This window comes from Cebidichthys violaceus, unplaced genomic scaffold (assembly GCF_023349555.1).
Source record: "Cebidichthys violaceus isolate CVI_PGR_0920_01 unplaced genomic scaffold, fCebVio1.0.p SCAF_26, whole genome shotgun sequence".
NCBI lineage: Eukaryota > Metazoa > Chordata > Actinopteri > Perciformes > Stichaeidae > Cebidichthys > Cebidichthys violaceus.
In genome coordinates this window covers 4,838,917-4,852,667 of record NW_027176439.1, presented here as the reverse complement: position 1 = coordinate 4,852,667, position 13,751 = coordinate 4,838,917, and the positions used below count along the sequence as shown (strand labels likewise).

General features: G+C 42.4%; 3 protein-coding genes across 5 annotated transcripts; 2 read left to right on the top strand and 1 right to left on the bottom strand.

Moving 5' to 3' along the window:
• The first annotated feature begins 2,713 nt into the window (after positions 1 to 2,713).
• emb (embigin) lies at positions 2,714 to 7,142 on the top strand. The gene is made up of 9 exons (XM_068721125.1): positions 2,714 to 2,833; positions 4,120 to 4,197; positions 4,301 to 4,484; positions 4,846 to 4,931; positions 5,114 to 5,250; positions 5,439 to 5,600; positions 5,794 to 5,911; positions 5,998 to 6,028; positions 6,143 to 7,142. The coding sequence occupies exons 1-9, from the start codon at positions 2,761 to 2,763 to the stop codon at positions 6,201 to 6,203; spliced, it is 930 nt and encodes a 309-aa protein (XP_068577226.1). The 5' UTR covers positions 2,714 to 2,760; the 3' UTR covers positions 6,204 to 7,142.
• Positions 7,143 to 7,268: 126 nt separating this feature from the next.
• Positions 7,269 to 10,801, bottom strand: mrps30 (mitochondrial ribosomal protein S30). 2 transcript variants are annotated; one of them, XM_068721093.1, is made up of 6 exons: positions 10,720 to 10,801; positions 9,509 to 10,205; positions 8,920 to 9,065; positions 8,690 to 8,795; positions 7,895 to 8,071; positions 7,269 to 7,731 (listed from the first exon to the last, which is right to left on the bottom strand). In XM_068721093.1, the coding sequence occupies exons 2-6, from the start codon at positions 10,194 to 10,196 to the stop codon at positions 7,472 to 7,474; spliced, it is 1,377 nt and encodes a 458-aa protein (XP_068577194.1). In that variant the 5' UTR covers positions 10,197 to 10,205; positions 10,720 to 10,801; the 3' UTR covers positions 7,269 to 7,471. The 2 variants fall into 2 exon arrangements, with proteins under 2 accessions (XP_068577194.1, XP_068577195.1); XM_068721094.1 differs by lacking the exon at positions 10,720 to 10,801 and having other exon boundaries at positions 9,509 to 10,184.
• A 189-nt stretch (positions 10,802 to 10,990) lies between these two features.
• hint2 (histidine triad nucleotide binding protein 2) lies at positions 10,991 to 13,545 on the top strand. Of its 2 annotated transcripts, none has more exons than XM_068721111.1 (5): positions 10,991 to 11,243; positions 11,490 to 11,627; positions 11,757 to 11,861; positions 13,084 to 13,156; positions 13,263 to 13,545. In XM_068721111.1, the coding sequence occupies exons 1-5, from the start codon at positions 11,157 to 11,159 to the stop codon at positions 13,352 to 13,354; spliced, it is 495 nt and encodes a 164-aa protein (XP_068577212.1). In that variant the 5' UTR covers positions 10,991 to 11,156; the 3' UTR covers positions 13,355 to 13,545. The 2 variants fall into 2 exon arrangements, with proteins under 2 accessions (XP_068577212.1, XP_068577210.1); XM_068721109.1 differs by having other exon boundaries at positions 10,991 to 11,387.
• The last annotated feature ends 206 nt before the right edge of the window (positions 13,546 to 13,751 follow it).

Genomic DNA, 13,751 nt, shown 5'->3' with positions numbered 1-13,751 from the left:
CAGCGTTATTGTCCTTCTGTTTCCCCATCTTATCCCCCTCAGGATGGCAGCAGGAGGCCTCTCTATGAGGACTTACCACCGGCTGCCTCTCTTACTCTTCTCTCAACTCTCTGGATCCGTCTGCTGCACCTAAAGTCAGCAGCTCCTCTCACATCCTTGTTTAGTCTCAATCTCCTCTGAACTGTGAAACTTTCCAAAAGAGTTCTACTCAGTGATTTTCTAGCTGGTAATTAAGGCACCGTTCACTTTATTAGCCCCCGACAAATTCACGTCCTGTAGCTACTTCTGGATTGTCCACTGCACACGTGATTGACATTATTCCGGAGGTTTGAGTTCAGCATTTGTAACGTGTAACACGGCCACTATGAGAACCTTAATAAGCCCGAGGGTCCCCTAATTGGGGGACGTAGTACATAAAAACGTAGAGAGTTTTGTGTTAAAAGTAACTGCCAGAGAACCCACGAAGAACGAATATAATGATGGTATAGTTCTGGAGAAACCTCAGCGACCTGGGAACAACATGAACTAGGTCACTTCTACATGAGACAAACACATCTCCCATCAGCCAAGCAAACAAATAACAAAATATCATAAATCATAACTCAATATGACTGGAAAAGACCGAAGAAAACAGCTGCTACTGTCCGTTAGCAACGTGCTAGCTACGAACATGCAGCATGAAAAAGCATGTCCGCTTGACGGAGATTACGGACATATGCTCCATTTCTCTCCCCGGTAAACCATCGCAGAGATATTCAGCTTCGAACACAAAAAAGTCACACAGCTTTATCGAATATTGTACTCACTTTTGGTTGAATCTCAGCGAGAAAAATAAATATTTCCGTACTTCCTCGTCTCTGTGTGTCCAGCTGCATGTGCTGTGTGTGAATCCGTTCGATTCGTGTCTCTCCGACACTCCTCGGCTTCTTGGGAGGGATGGAAGCTCAGCAAATTAGATTTCAGATCTGACATCAGATGGGACGTTTTTCATTCCCATTGGCTAATAGTGCTGTCAATCATCTAACTTTCAATTCCATGCAATTCTATTGGCTTCTACGGTTCGAAGGAGGGCTCAATGGCGAAAATCGGAGAAAGGGGGGGCTGAGATACAGCCCTAAACAGAGAGAGTGGGCTGAATCTGAAACAGTTGAATGAACACAAAAGGGCTTAGAAAGAGCTTAAAACCCTCAAATAAAGCCCAAACTGCTATCTTTAGATTTATTGAACATCATTAGTGAAGTACAAAATGTGTTTTTATGCAAATATTGGAATATTCACTTGAATGTTTTTCACTGTATCCTCTCTAGCGTATGAATGCTTCACTGTATATATGTATACATGTGTATAGAGACCCTCAATATATTGTTCTAAGATCTGGGACAAATTGAAATCTTGGATTTCCATGATTTCTAAAAAAAATATCCTGAAATTGCTGTTTTTTTCAAGCGAGAGTTAGAATTTTCAATTATGTGCTGTGTGCCATCTTAATATGCTCTTAACCAGTAACATATATACTGATATTTACATATATAAACACATCTCACAAGTGTTAGGGTTATAGAAGTATTAAAATAGCCCTTACAGTTGCAACGCTACACTCATTTTCGTATGGGTTTGCTTTTTTCGAGCTGAGGCCTAAAAATAGGCCTAGGGTTTAAAAAGTTAATTAATGGGCTGGTAAGCACAGACAAAAATGTGCTGCTCCACGGTCCTACTATATTAATTTCTACATAGGACAATGTGGCACATGCAGAATTAATCACGATTAACCACGATGCATGTCTTTGTCAAACCCTGCAGGATACAGCATGAGCAAAAGAAATGTCTCCACCCTTTTTTTGCTTTTCACACAGTATTTATTCACGTCGGGCTGAGAGAATTCGTTAGAGGAACTACTTCTTAAGAAACGAGGCGGAAAGAGGTGAAAAGGAAGTTGACATATAAGTGTTAAGACAGAATGGAAACGTACCGATGTGGACAGAAAAGAGAGAATGGTTCAAAAAAACAATATGAGCGCACCGAAGAAACATGTAACGATACAACTTCACTGAAGGAGGATGTGTGATGTAGAGAGAACTGTGTACTTGTTTTTAGCCTGTGACTGCGTGATTCAATACATGAGGGTGTTTTATAAATATTGCTCATGGGGGCTGTTTCTAGGGCTGGAGTATCCTACACAAGCAGAAGCACTTAGTTACTCAAGTAGATGTGAAATTATTGTTGTTGAAATCTGCTCTAGATCTGGCTCTTTTGACATCATCTATAAAATCTACTTAAAACAAAAGCTTTGGTTTTGGAGCATCTTCCAAAAAAGCTCAAATGTATGAAAAACCAAATGAACTCCAGTCGCAGTCGGTGTGGTTTCCACTCCTGGCTGTTTTCATGAGGGCCGGCAGGTCACGTCCTCTAGGGCACCTTGCAGAAAGCTCCCACAGTAGCAACATACTAGCAGAACATTTTATTCACACAGAGCAAACACTAAGCTTCTAAGCACCGGAGTGTTTATTTATTTCAGCATGTTGTGCTCACGCATAGCAGTGCAGGACAGTACACTGCAACATGGTACGGAGATGTGAGCCCTGTCTGATTGAATAATGGATGGAGTCAGCCCCCTACAGGCTGCAGGGTGATATCATGGCTGCGTCACTTGTGCAGCTGAGGGAGGAGGGGTGGGTGGGTGGGTGGTGTTTTTTAGATGATGCAGCAGGCAGAGAGAGGAGTGAGAAACCTGCCTGCAGAGAGGACAGAGGGATACTAATCATGTCAGCCTCCTGGAAGCAGCTCCTTTTTCAGGTCCTCCTGCTTCTCGTCTCCTGCAGACACATCAATACAAGTAAATTACTGTTTGGGTTTCATTTTGGCTGAGTGCGGTTGTGTTAAAACCTTTTTTCTGCCTTCTCATTTCCCCATTAAATGATCTGTAACCTTGTGGGGAGTAGGGGAGAATGTCCTTGGATTGCCACACCATCATGTACTACTGTGTCTACCACATTTTGGATTGTAAGTTTCAGATGTTTATTTTGTATCAGAGTGAAACTATTCTGAGGCAGCATTTACATTGTCACAGGATACTGAAACTAAAACCAAGCGCATTTACCCTTTAAAGGATTTAAAAATGAATATAAAAAATTATTTAAAAGACTTTATGTAGCTGTGGCAGATTTATAAACACATTTGTAATGCATTATGTTTACTCACCATACATTTCCCATTGTCTTTGGCTATACCCAGTTACCTTTAATGTAAAGATTAAAGGTTTGAAGTTTTTGTTCTTCATATGACTACTTGTAAATACCACTGCAGATTGAAAGAGGAGAACTTTTTGATCTTATTTTGTCTCTATTTCTACATTTGATCCTGCCTATGTTTTTTTTTTTTTGTTTGGTCTAGCTTTTATATATATATATATATTTTAACTTCATCATTATGAGTCAACAATAACTTTGGGCTGCACCTCTTAGTGTAAAAGGTGCAATGTGAAGAATTTCAATGCATATCAAGAACACAGAATTACCATTGCAACTGCCTAATGCAATCTACTAACCTCTGAGTGCAACCAAACAACCTGCAAGTGCAACTTAACAACTACCTAGTGCAACCTAACAAAAAGCTGGTGCAACCTAACAAAAAGCTGGTACAACCTAACAAACAGCTGGTGCAACCTAACAGACAACTATTACAATCTAAAAACCAGTTACTGCAATCTAACAACCACCTAATGCAATTTAACAACCACCGAGTGCAACCTAACAACCACCGGTTGCCCCACAGCCTGATGCTCAACAGCTCCGGGCCTGAACACCACCTCCACCTCCATCATGGGTTGGCTAGTGCAAACTAACAACATGCTAGTGCAAACTAACAACATGCTAGTGCAACCTAGCAAACATCTAGAAACACCTGTCATAACCCTGACAACAACAACTCTAAACATCAGACACAGCAATGCCTTAGCAATGATCAATAATATCCTAACAACGATCGCTTTCCTTTCAGACAACTTATAAAAAAACCCAAGTTAGAACTTGCTTTTCATAAAATGTTGCCCCTTCTTACTATGAATACTGACAGTGTTACATTTTTAGTTTGTGCGTGTTCATTATTTCTTTTCTCTGTCAGAAACACCTGGTCCAACGCCCCCACCACTGGTCCCCATCAGTTCCCTGCCAACAGTTGAAAGGAGCGTTTTTGTTAAAGGTAGCCGTTTTAAAATCTTAGTATTATGGCGTTAGAGGGTTTTATCCGGTCGTGATGTTCATTCTGAATTTCCACTGTGTCCGTGCTTCAACTCTTCATGCAGGTGAAAGTCACACAGAGAAACTTGAACTGTTGAACCCCGTCAACCTGGCACTGGAGTGTACCTGGACAGGTGATCAGAACAAACTACCAAACATAACTGGGTTCTGGAGAAAAGATGGGGATGAAGTTGACAACAGCCAAGTCACAGTGCAACTGGAGGGCGATCAGTATAAACTCAAACGAGTGTGAGTGCATAAAACATTCTTCAAAAAATACACGTTTATCATAAATTGGCTGTCTTGATAGGTAAATACCCTTATCCACTGTGTGCTGAGTTGTCCGATCATTGTATTAATGCATGTGTGCGTCGTGATTTACAATAAAAGTTAATAGCTATTATTATATTTTATACAACTAAAATGTATATTTCAATGTACAGCAGCTTGAGAACTTAAGTTGGACGTCTCAAAACTGGCTTTTGTCAGTTTGCAATCAGTTATTTCATTTACAAGAATACAAAGCACATTATCGACGGACCTTTTTAAAATAACATTCATACTAAAATTAACAAAATATGTTTTTGTGTCTATTTCTTTTGCTCCACAGGTTCAGCATCGTCAGTGAAGAAAACCTCGGAAGTTACTCGTGCGTGTTTGGAAGTGAAGAAGCAAAAATAGAGTTTGTTTTGGCCGGTACAGATCACATCCTTTCATGAGTATATGTGTGTATATACAGTATATAATGTATGAATATATTCTGTAACATCTTACATTCTCCAGCCAGCATTTGTGTTGTTAAGTCCCCTTCAATATTAATGTCAATATTTACATAACTCAGCCTTTTCTCATGATCTTTTTTCCTTGCTGTCCACTAGCTCCACAGATCGGTGAGGTGCGAGATAAGCCGATAGTCAGCTATGTGGGCGACTCTGCGGTGATTGCGTGTAAAATGGAGGAAACCAAACCGAAACCCATCACCTGGAACTGGTACAAAGCAAATGGCACAGACAAGGTGGGTGAGCTGCTCCGAGCCTTCACATCTATTCGTGTCAAATAGCTGAAAACACCTGCGCAGGTGTGTCTAAATTCAATATGTATTGATGGGATATTTCCAATTAATTGAATTATTTTTCACTTTGAAAGATTGTGAACACGTTTAATGTCCCTCTGACCCATTTCGCCATTCGATATCTCATCCAGGAGCAGATCTTCGCTGTTGCAGAGCCTCTCCGCTGCGAGATCAAAAACGAAGACAGGCAGACCAAACTCATGGTGCACAACCTGACGGAGGCTGACGGAGGCCTGTATTACTGCGGCGCGGTGTACGCCATCAGCACCGCGATGAGCCACGTGGAGCTTAAGGTGAGATATTAAAAGTCACTAAAGTACAATTTTGAGGTACTTTTACTTGACTTGGGTGTTTCAAGTTGTAGGTTGTTTTGAATGCAGGACTGTCACTTGTCATGGAGTATTTTTTCACATCGTTGTACAGAGTAACTGTCTCTCCAGTAAAACACCTGAACACGTCCCCCCCCCCCCTTCCCCACTGCTGAAGGTCATCAGCTTCTGGGAGCCTTTGAAGCCCTTCATTGCCATCGTGGTCGAAGTGATCGTCCTGGTCGCCGGCATTCTGCTCTACGAGAAATGTCAGTCCAAGAAAAACTACACAGCAGGTAGTCAGACAGTATACTGATACTCTTGTAGTGTTTTATGTGTACTGCGCGTTGTATTTTAACTTGAAATGATCTGTATTCCTCAGAAAACGGGACCGTTGACCAAACAAATACAATGTGAGTACTATGGGAATGGTGCTGAGCTCTCTAAAGAAGTATCTCTCTTTTTTTTAAGTTTAATGTATTTATTTGTAGTTTTTAAATGATGTATATTTTGTATTCCCTCATCAGGACTCAGGGAGAAAATAACGGACCGGAGGAAAGTTCTTCAATGAGACAGCGGAAAATTTAAAAATTGCAAATCCAACAAATCAGAGCTTAATCAAAACTGTTCACATAGTTTGCTTATTTTCAAATGTGATTTGAAGCTTTAAATCAAAATCTCAGCAACTATTCTATACGTGTGTTCACAAAAACGAAGTGCAATAACCACCACTTAATAATCCACAGCGCCGTCACGGCAGCTAGCGGAGCGAAGCATTTACCATTTGTCTTTTAATCTTGTGTGCAGCCACATCCTGTGGAAAAGAACTGACACGCATCACACACCTTTCTGAAACAGGAAGTGCTTTTCTTGCTTTTTAGTAGCAACTTAAACCTCAATTTCTCTTTACTTCTGTTTTTAATGTGTTATGGTTTGTGAGCAGTGCCTTTACACCGTAAAAAAAACAACACTCCAGTAACCACTCATACTGTGCTTGTGGTTTGTCCTTGTAGTGAACATGCAGTGTAATGCCATAATAGCGTATATATCAAGATATTTCATCATATATGCAAACGCTTGTGAGGGTTTTTCATGTTAATGTATCAAAAGATGGTCAGAAAAGGTCATTTTTCACCCTCATCGTGACGTCAACCGTCTGTAGTTGTTAACCTGAACCTGTCACCTGCCACTGTGTGTGTGTGTGTGTGTGTGTGTGTGTGTGTGTGTGTGTGTGTGTGTGTGTGTGTGTGTGTGTGTGTGTGTGTGTGTGTGTGTGTGTGAGAACATGCAAATCAGAAATACACGAGTCGCTGCCTGAAATAACTATCAAAGCCTTTGTGTTCGCCGATGCGAAGACAGAGCTCACTTAAAGGAGAACGCCACCGACTTTACACATGGAAGTCTGTTCACAGGGCTGGTTGAGAACTACTGCACATAAGACATGAAGCTGTAAAAACCCTTATGTGGCTCCAGAGGGAGGAGGAGGAGGAAGAACATGTGGAATAAAAGATATCTCTGGTTCCGCTGCATCGATTTTGATCCTTATTTCTCAAGTCCGATGAAACAGCAGTGCAGTGCTAAGACAGTCGAGTATTCTTGAAAAGTGAAAAGATGTCTTATTAATGTTGGCACTGACAAACACACACACGAGTGTCAATCTGAAAAGCATGATTTTATTTTTTGCATAAATAGGCTACAGTCTGCACATTAATAATACTCCGTGTTCAGCTTTCATACTCCTGCTTATCACTAATATTTCTGCTTTTGTGAACATCACATTTTATACAATCTGACAAACGTCCTCATGTCCGCCACGTCGGGCTCTTATAAAGCTCGTCCTCTTGATTCATGAGCTTCTACGGCTGGTTCATGAGGAACTGAACCAGAAGCTTGACGACGCCGTCGTTCAGTCCCACCACCGCTCCGTCCTGCACGCCCTCGTACAGTCGCAGGCTCTCGGTGCCCCACAGGAGGTTCTTCCTGGGGTTGTTGGCGTCCGTCTCCACAGAGAGGGCCACCGTGTTGAGCTGGTAGCAGAAGAAGGAGAAGAACTGTCCGTCTGTGATCACAGCCTGGGACGCGAAAGGCCTGGTGACGTCCTCGTGGTTCCAGAAACCTACACAGGTGAGGGGGAAGTATGACCACCAGCTGGCTACTTCTCTCTTCAGTGAAAGTCCACGTGTGTGTGTGTGTGTGTGTGTGTGTGTGTGTGTGTGTGTGTGTGTGTGTGTGTGTGTGTGTGCGCGTGTGTGCATCTCTTTGCTGTGTTGATAACTCACCCTGGTACATGGCCTGAGCTCCTGTCCAGGCGAAGAGGCTGGCGAGTCCATTGGCTCGGAGGAAGACCTCCACCTGATCCGACTGCTGCTGCCGAGCCATCCGGTCTCTGTGGTACCGGTCGGGCACCAGGTGGAACTGAGTGTGACCGTAGCATGCCGGGTCCGGTAGCTTGGCACCTGTAGATGAGACCAAGAGGTCAGGGGCACAGCTGAGAGAGAGGAGGGATTGATGAGGAATAACACAACAATGTGCTTCAAATCTTTTTCCCCAGCAGGTCAAGACAAAAACGCAAATATTTGACCAGACGATCAGCTGATTACCCAAGGACACAGTTGGCAGTTCCATTGATAATGAAAGAAATCGTTAGCTGCAACTCTAGCAGCCGCTGCATAAAAAGGAACAAGTTAATGATCAATGGAAACAGGATAACTTGGAAGGTAACATACAACTGAAAGTCCCAGGCTACAGCTGTTAGTATTATTACACTTTATTAGATCAGGATGAATGCTAAGAGCAAAACACCAACGCAGTGTTGGCATTGTGTAACGGTTTCTCCAGAAACAAGAAAAACAACCATCTCATGGAGAAAATTACAGCCGGCTAGACGTTTTGAATTTGAGTGACTGAACAGATACTGAACAGCTGCACGTTGGCGCCCTCTAGTGGCAGCAGGACAGAACTGAAACATGTTAAACGTAGCCAATGCACAACATGGTCAATTGATGTTGTTTTGGCTACTCCAAAACCACACATCAGTGTGAAGTAGGACCGATGCTACTGCTCTCTTGCGTTACCTGTAAAGATGTTGTTGTCGTACTGCCTTCTGAACAGAGGCAGCAGGTCCGGAGCAAACGTCACCTCTGGAACATCGGCTGCGTAAGAAGCCTCCAGCGGGGTAAACTAAGAGAAGTTAAAAACAACCAAAAGGGATAAGAACAAAAATCACAAGAATGCTTGACATTAAACGGCACCTATTAATATATTTATATATAACTTAAGTCCATGGTTTGGGAAGGACGTCCACCTGCTGCAGTTGTTGGGTGATCCTGATCTGACAGTGCGGTTGGTCATCGATCTGGAACCTGGTTGGCTCCTGCCGGCCTCTCCGGTGCCCCTTTGGGATGATTCTCTGTCCTCTCCTCCAGTAGAAGTTTACCTGAGGAGCGATATCTGATAGAGAAACACACAACATATGACTTACAGGAGTCAAATAGTCATGGAATGAATGCACGGTAATACTGCTATCGTGGTCTAAAACCAGATACTGTGTAGGACTTGTGGTATCAAAACCATTGAAAAGCAGATTGTATTGTTGCCAACATATTTTTGGGTCAGATAGTTATTTATTTAAATCAGACATTTGGAAATTTTACAGCAATTAAAAACACATTCTTGGTGTAGAGGTGTTGAATGAGAAATATCAATAACCTGCTCTATCTAATCAGTAACAATAAAGGATAAAAACATTGTTTACTGGTCCATGTATTAAACTAACCAGCCACATTCACAAAGAGGCACAAAGGCCTGGGATGTATGGTTTAATTGTGCCAGAGTGGGTGGATGGGCAGCTTAATTCTACACAGCTAGGCTGGTGTCAGATCAGGGATTCATACCCAGACTGGAGAGGCGGAGCAGTGGGTTGTATGTGGCCAGACTGTGGGTGAGTCCAGTCACCAGGTTTCTCAGAAAAGGTCCAACCATCTGCTCCTGCTCTCTGTACAGGAAAGGTGTGCGTTTCTTCATGTGCCAGTGCTCCTGTAAAATCACACGAGTGACCAAGGAGCGGATGTCCGCGAACGCATCGCTGTCGACCCCCGGTAGAGTGGTGTGAGCTGCGGCTGGAGGAGAGCTCTCCTCCTCCTCCTCCGCCTGGGTCTTCCTCTCCGGGCCCAGGGTGAACTTCTCGGGCAGGCCCGGGATATATGCGGTCTTGGTGAAGTGCTGGTACCATCTGTCTGCGTTCCGTGCGAAAGTCTGAGGATAAACCACAAATTTCTTCCGCTGGATGCGAGTGATGAGGGAGAGCTTCTCCTCCACCGGAGAGTCGCATATCTTCTTTACCTGGTCCTCGACCTGTCGCACCCGGGCACATTTGCTTTTAGCCGTGAGGGAGGGCACGATGGGGGGGTACGCGGGCTCCTTTAACGCAGCCTCGGTGTGGGCAAGCCTTCGGTTTCTAAGCGGAGGCAGTTTTTTAGGGAACAGCAAGGGCAGCCGTGTGCGGGCCGCCATGTTTCTTGTATGACTTGACTTCGAACTTGTTCTTCCGTTGACATATGAGCCGTTAGTCTCCCACAACATCGCCCCCTGCTGGACGAAAAGTCATAACAGAAATACATGACCATATTTGACAGTATTTCAGCTTTCTAAAGAATCAACTCCTATGTATGAACTGAGAAACTTAAAATAATTATTGTGGTCAATTTAATTTAAAAACATTTTACATGTTTTACTTTTATAAAGCTAATGTTAGCATCATATAACGTTATGGTTCTTGAACAGACCCTTGTAACCGCTAAAAAATGCCCCCTTTTAGACGCATTAAAAAATGTCGTAAATTTGTAAGAACACAACACGATCATGGGAATAATAAGATTAAGAGAACGTTAACGTAGACTACCAGTTGTACAATTTGGAGACAGTGATCAGTGAAGTCATGTTTAACAATTGATGTGAAATTGTTAACTTTGATGGTCAGTAAATTATGTTATACGCGTTTTTCGCCTGGTTCCAACAATATAACTTAAATTACACACACATAAATGTCCATATGTACGCAATTACCACCATATGAATAAACATATGGGAAATAATAACTTTATACTTCTCTAAGGACGTGTTGTTTCCCAGCAAACAAGGTGCTGAGGTTGTATTAATCCGGGTTCCTGCTCGTAGAGGCATGCTGGGAAATGAAAGAGTGGACAAATTAGCCAAACAGGCTGTTAAATAAAGGAAACAGATACACATGATCTTTAAGAATCAGAAGGAAAGGTAATTGTACAAATGGTCACTGTAGGAGTTAACTAACTCCAGAAGATGGCAGCAGTGCAACGTTAAGGATGCAAGCTACCGTTAAAACCGAAAAAGAAGAAGAAGAAGTAGAAAGGTAAACATTACAAGGGAGCACGTGAAGGCAACATCGCCGTACGACACAGAGTTGTCAACTGTCAGCAATATTTTTAGACCACAGTGTTGTGTCGAAAAACGAGTTAACCCTGAGATATTTACTTCGGATACACTAATCTTGCTGGTTAGCTAGTTATGTATTTTAGGCAGATTTTGCGGACGCAGTTGATCGGGACCAGAGCGGCTCACCTCAGCCGTTTGCAGCGTGTTTGTCGAGCCGAGGTAACGTCCGCTGCCCTTCAGATAAACCGTCTCATTCTCATAAACCTTTTCTTTTCGTTAACGGCAGCTGAACATTTTGACAACACCTGTCCCAGTAGCCCTGGTGGAGGCTGTGGGGAACACACAGTGTCCGCCCACCAAGAGGTTTGGTTTACGAGTTGTTTGTTTGTATGTATGCTAAGCAGCTGTTATTCAGCTCAAGAGCTTTTTAATCTCCTCTGTGTGATGTGTCTCTCGGACCCACAGAGACCACTGTGCACCAAAAGTGCCGAGGTGAGGTTGGCAGAGGAGGCCAGCAAGAAGTATGGCTCCCCAGCTCCAACCATCTTCTCCAAAGTGATCGATAAAAGCGTCCCTGCAGATATCATTTATGAAGATGAGAAGGTAAACAGCCAGCCTCCTCAAAACATCTGTTCCACGTGGAGGCCAGTGATGATTCAGCATATGATTGTTGAGAGAAAGTTGTGCGATTCAACTCTTCATATAAGTTGTTTTTTTATGTGTGTTTATCAGTGTTTGGCATTCAGGGATATCAGCCCACAGGCCCCTGTTCACTTCCTGGTTATTCCAAGGGTCCCTATTCCCAGAATAAGTGAGGCCAAAGATGACGACGTAGAGGTAAATCTGTACATCCATTTTTATTATACTCGCTGATCCTGTTCAGGGGTTGTGAGGCGATGAGATGGTGGGCACCCAAACAGTACACACACACACACACACACACACACACACACATGGTGACTGTTGCACATAAAGCACGACAACAAGAGTTAAATGATACAATATAAATAAACTAATAAATAAATAAAATAATTTAGTAAAATTAACAAATGAAAATGAAGTAGTAAAGCGACGACATCACATGAAAGCCAGTCTGTAAAAATGTGTTTTAAGAAGTGATTTAAAAGATTACTGATTCTGCGAGCCCCATCTCCTCAGGCAGCTCGTTCCAAAGCCGAGGGGCCCTGATGGGTCGCTTTTAGTTTTCAGACTCGACTTTGGAACAGCCAGAAGGGCCCCACCAAGGTTCTAAGGCTGCGAGCTGGCTCATAGGGGGTCAACATTTCCTCTATTTATTTTGGGGCCAGACCCATTCGTGCTTTAAGACTTTATTGACTGCCTTACTGCCCCAGTTAAGCACATCATAATCTAACATATACCTATATATGGCATTAAGCTTCCCTTCATTTAAACTAAGGGGCTTTGCCCCAACCTATTTAGAATATAGCCCCAGACGGGAAATAAACAAACAGGTGTGACAGGTTTGTAAAAATACTTTAGCCCATTTAGTGATGTGTGGCTGCAGTACTTTCTTCTTCTTCTTTCTGCATTCATCTTAAATATTCAAAGAAGCACTCCAGAGAACAAGCTGCCAGTTTACATCCAGGATTAGTTCTTTGTTAAAATCTATTTGCTGTCACATTCTGAGAGGAGTTGATTCTATTGGAGGGCATACAAATTACAGTATTACATACATTTTAGAACATAAATCACACAAACTGCTTATGTGTACTTTGCTGTATTAGTTTATTAACAGTCAGCAATATGCAGGACCGCAGTCAAAAATATATTAAAGTGTAGCAAGTCAATTATGTTTTTGTAGCACATTTCATTAAAGTCAAATTCATCCTGCCTAATATATCAAAATAATATATAATAGTATTTCCATATATTGCCCGAAACCACAAGGGATCAAGTCCAACATAAATCATTTGCCACAAATTGTCCTCCATGACCAGTCACACTCAAAATGTGATTTAAAGCCAATTATTATTGACTAATGTGCGCACATGCATTGAAAATAATCACGTCTTCAGCTCTCTTTCCTTACATGTTTCAGCTCTTGGGACATTTGTTGGTTGTTGCCAAAAATGTGGCAAAGCAAGAGTCTCTAGATGAAGGATACAGAGTGGGTAAGCTACAGACATGGGCTTACAGTGATACACAGCATATGTGGGAATACAGGCTGTTTACATATACTTGCGCATTGAACTCTGGGTATCTTTCTGTCCTCTGCAGTGATCAACGAGGGGAAGCACGGCGCTCAGTCGGTTTACCACCTTCACGTCCACGTCCTGGGAGGGAGGCAGATGGCGTGGCCACCAGGATAAGGGCTTCGTGTGCCTCTCGTCCTTTCAGGCTACTTTCATGTGTTTAATCCCGTCATTCTGTACGACAACTAACTTCTCCGTGCAAAAACACGACATGTTAGTATGTTGATTTTGACAAATATAAAGAATGAATGTAAACATTTTGACATGTTTGATACAGCTGCAAATAAAGAGTGTTTCTAATATGGAGAGATGAAAACTCAGTTCTTTAATCTGACATCTAACATCTGCAATAAGTGATCAGAAGATAATGCAGATGATACTTCTACTGTTTCAAAATACAGTGAGAAGTTCAATCGAGACAGCAATAGAATTTTTAAGCATGTGTTACATTTTCTACTGAAATTATCAAGTGGATTTAAAACAACACTTTTTTATAACGTAAAGCAACAGGTTT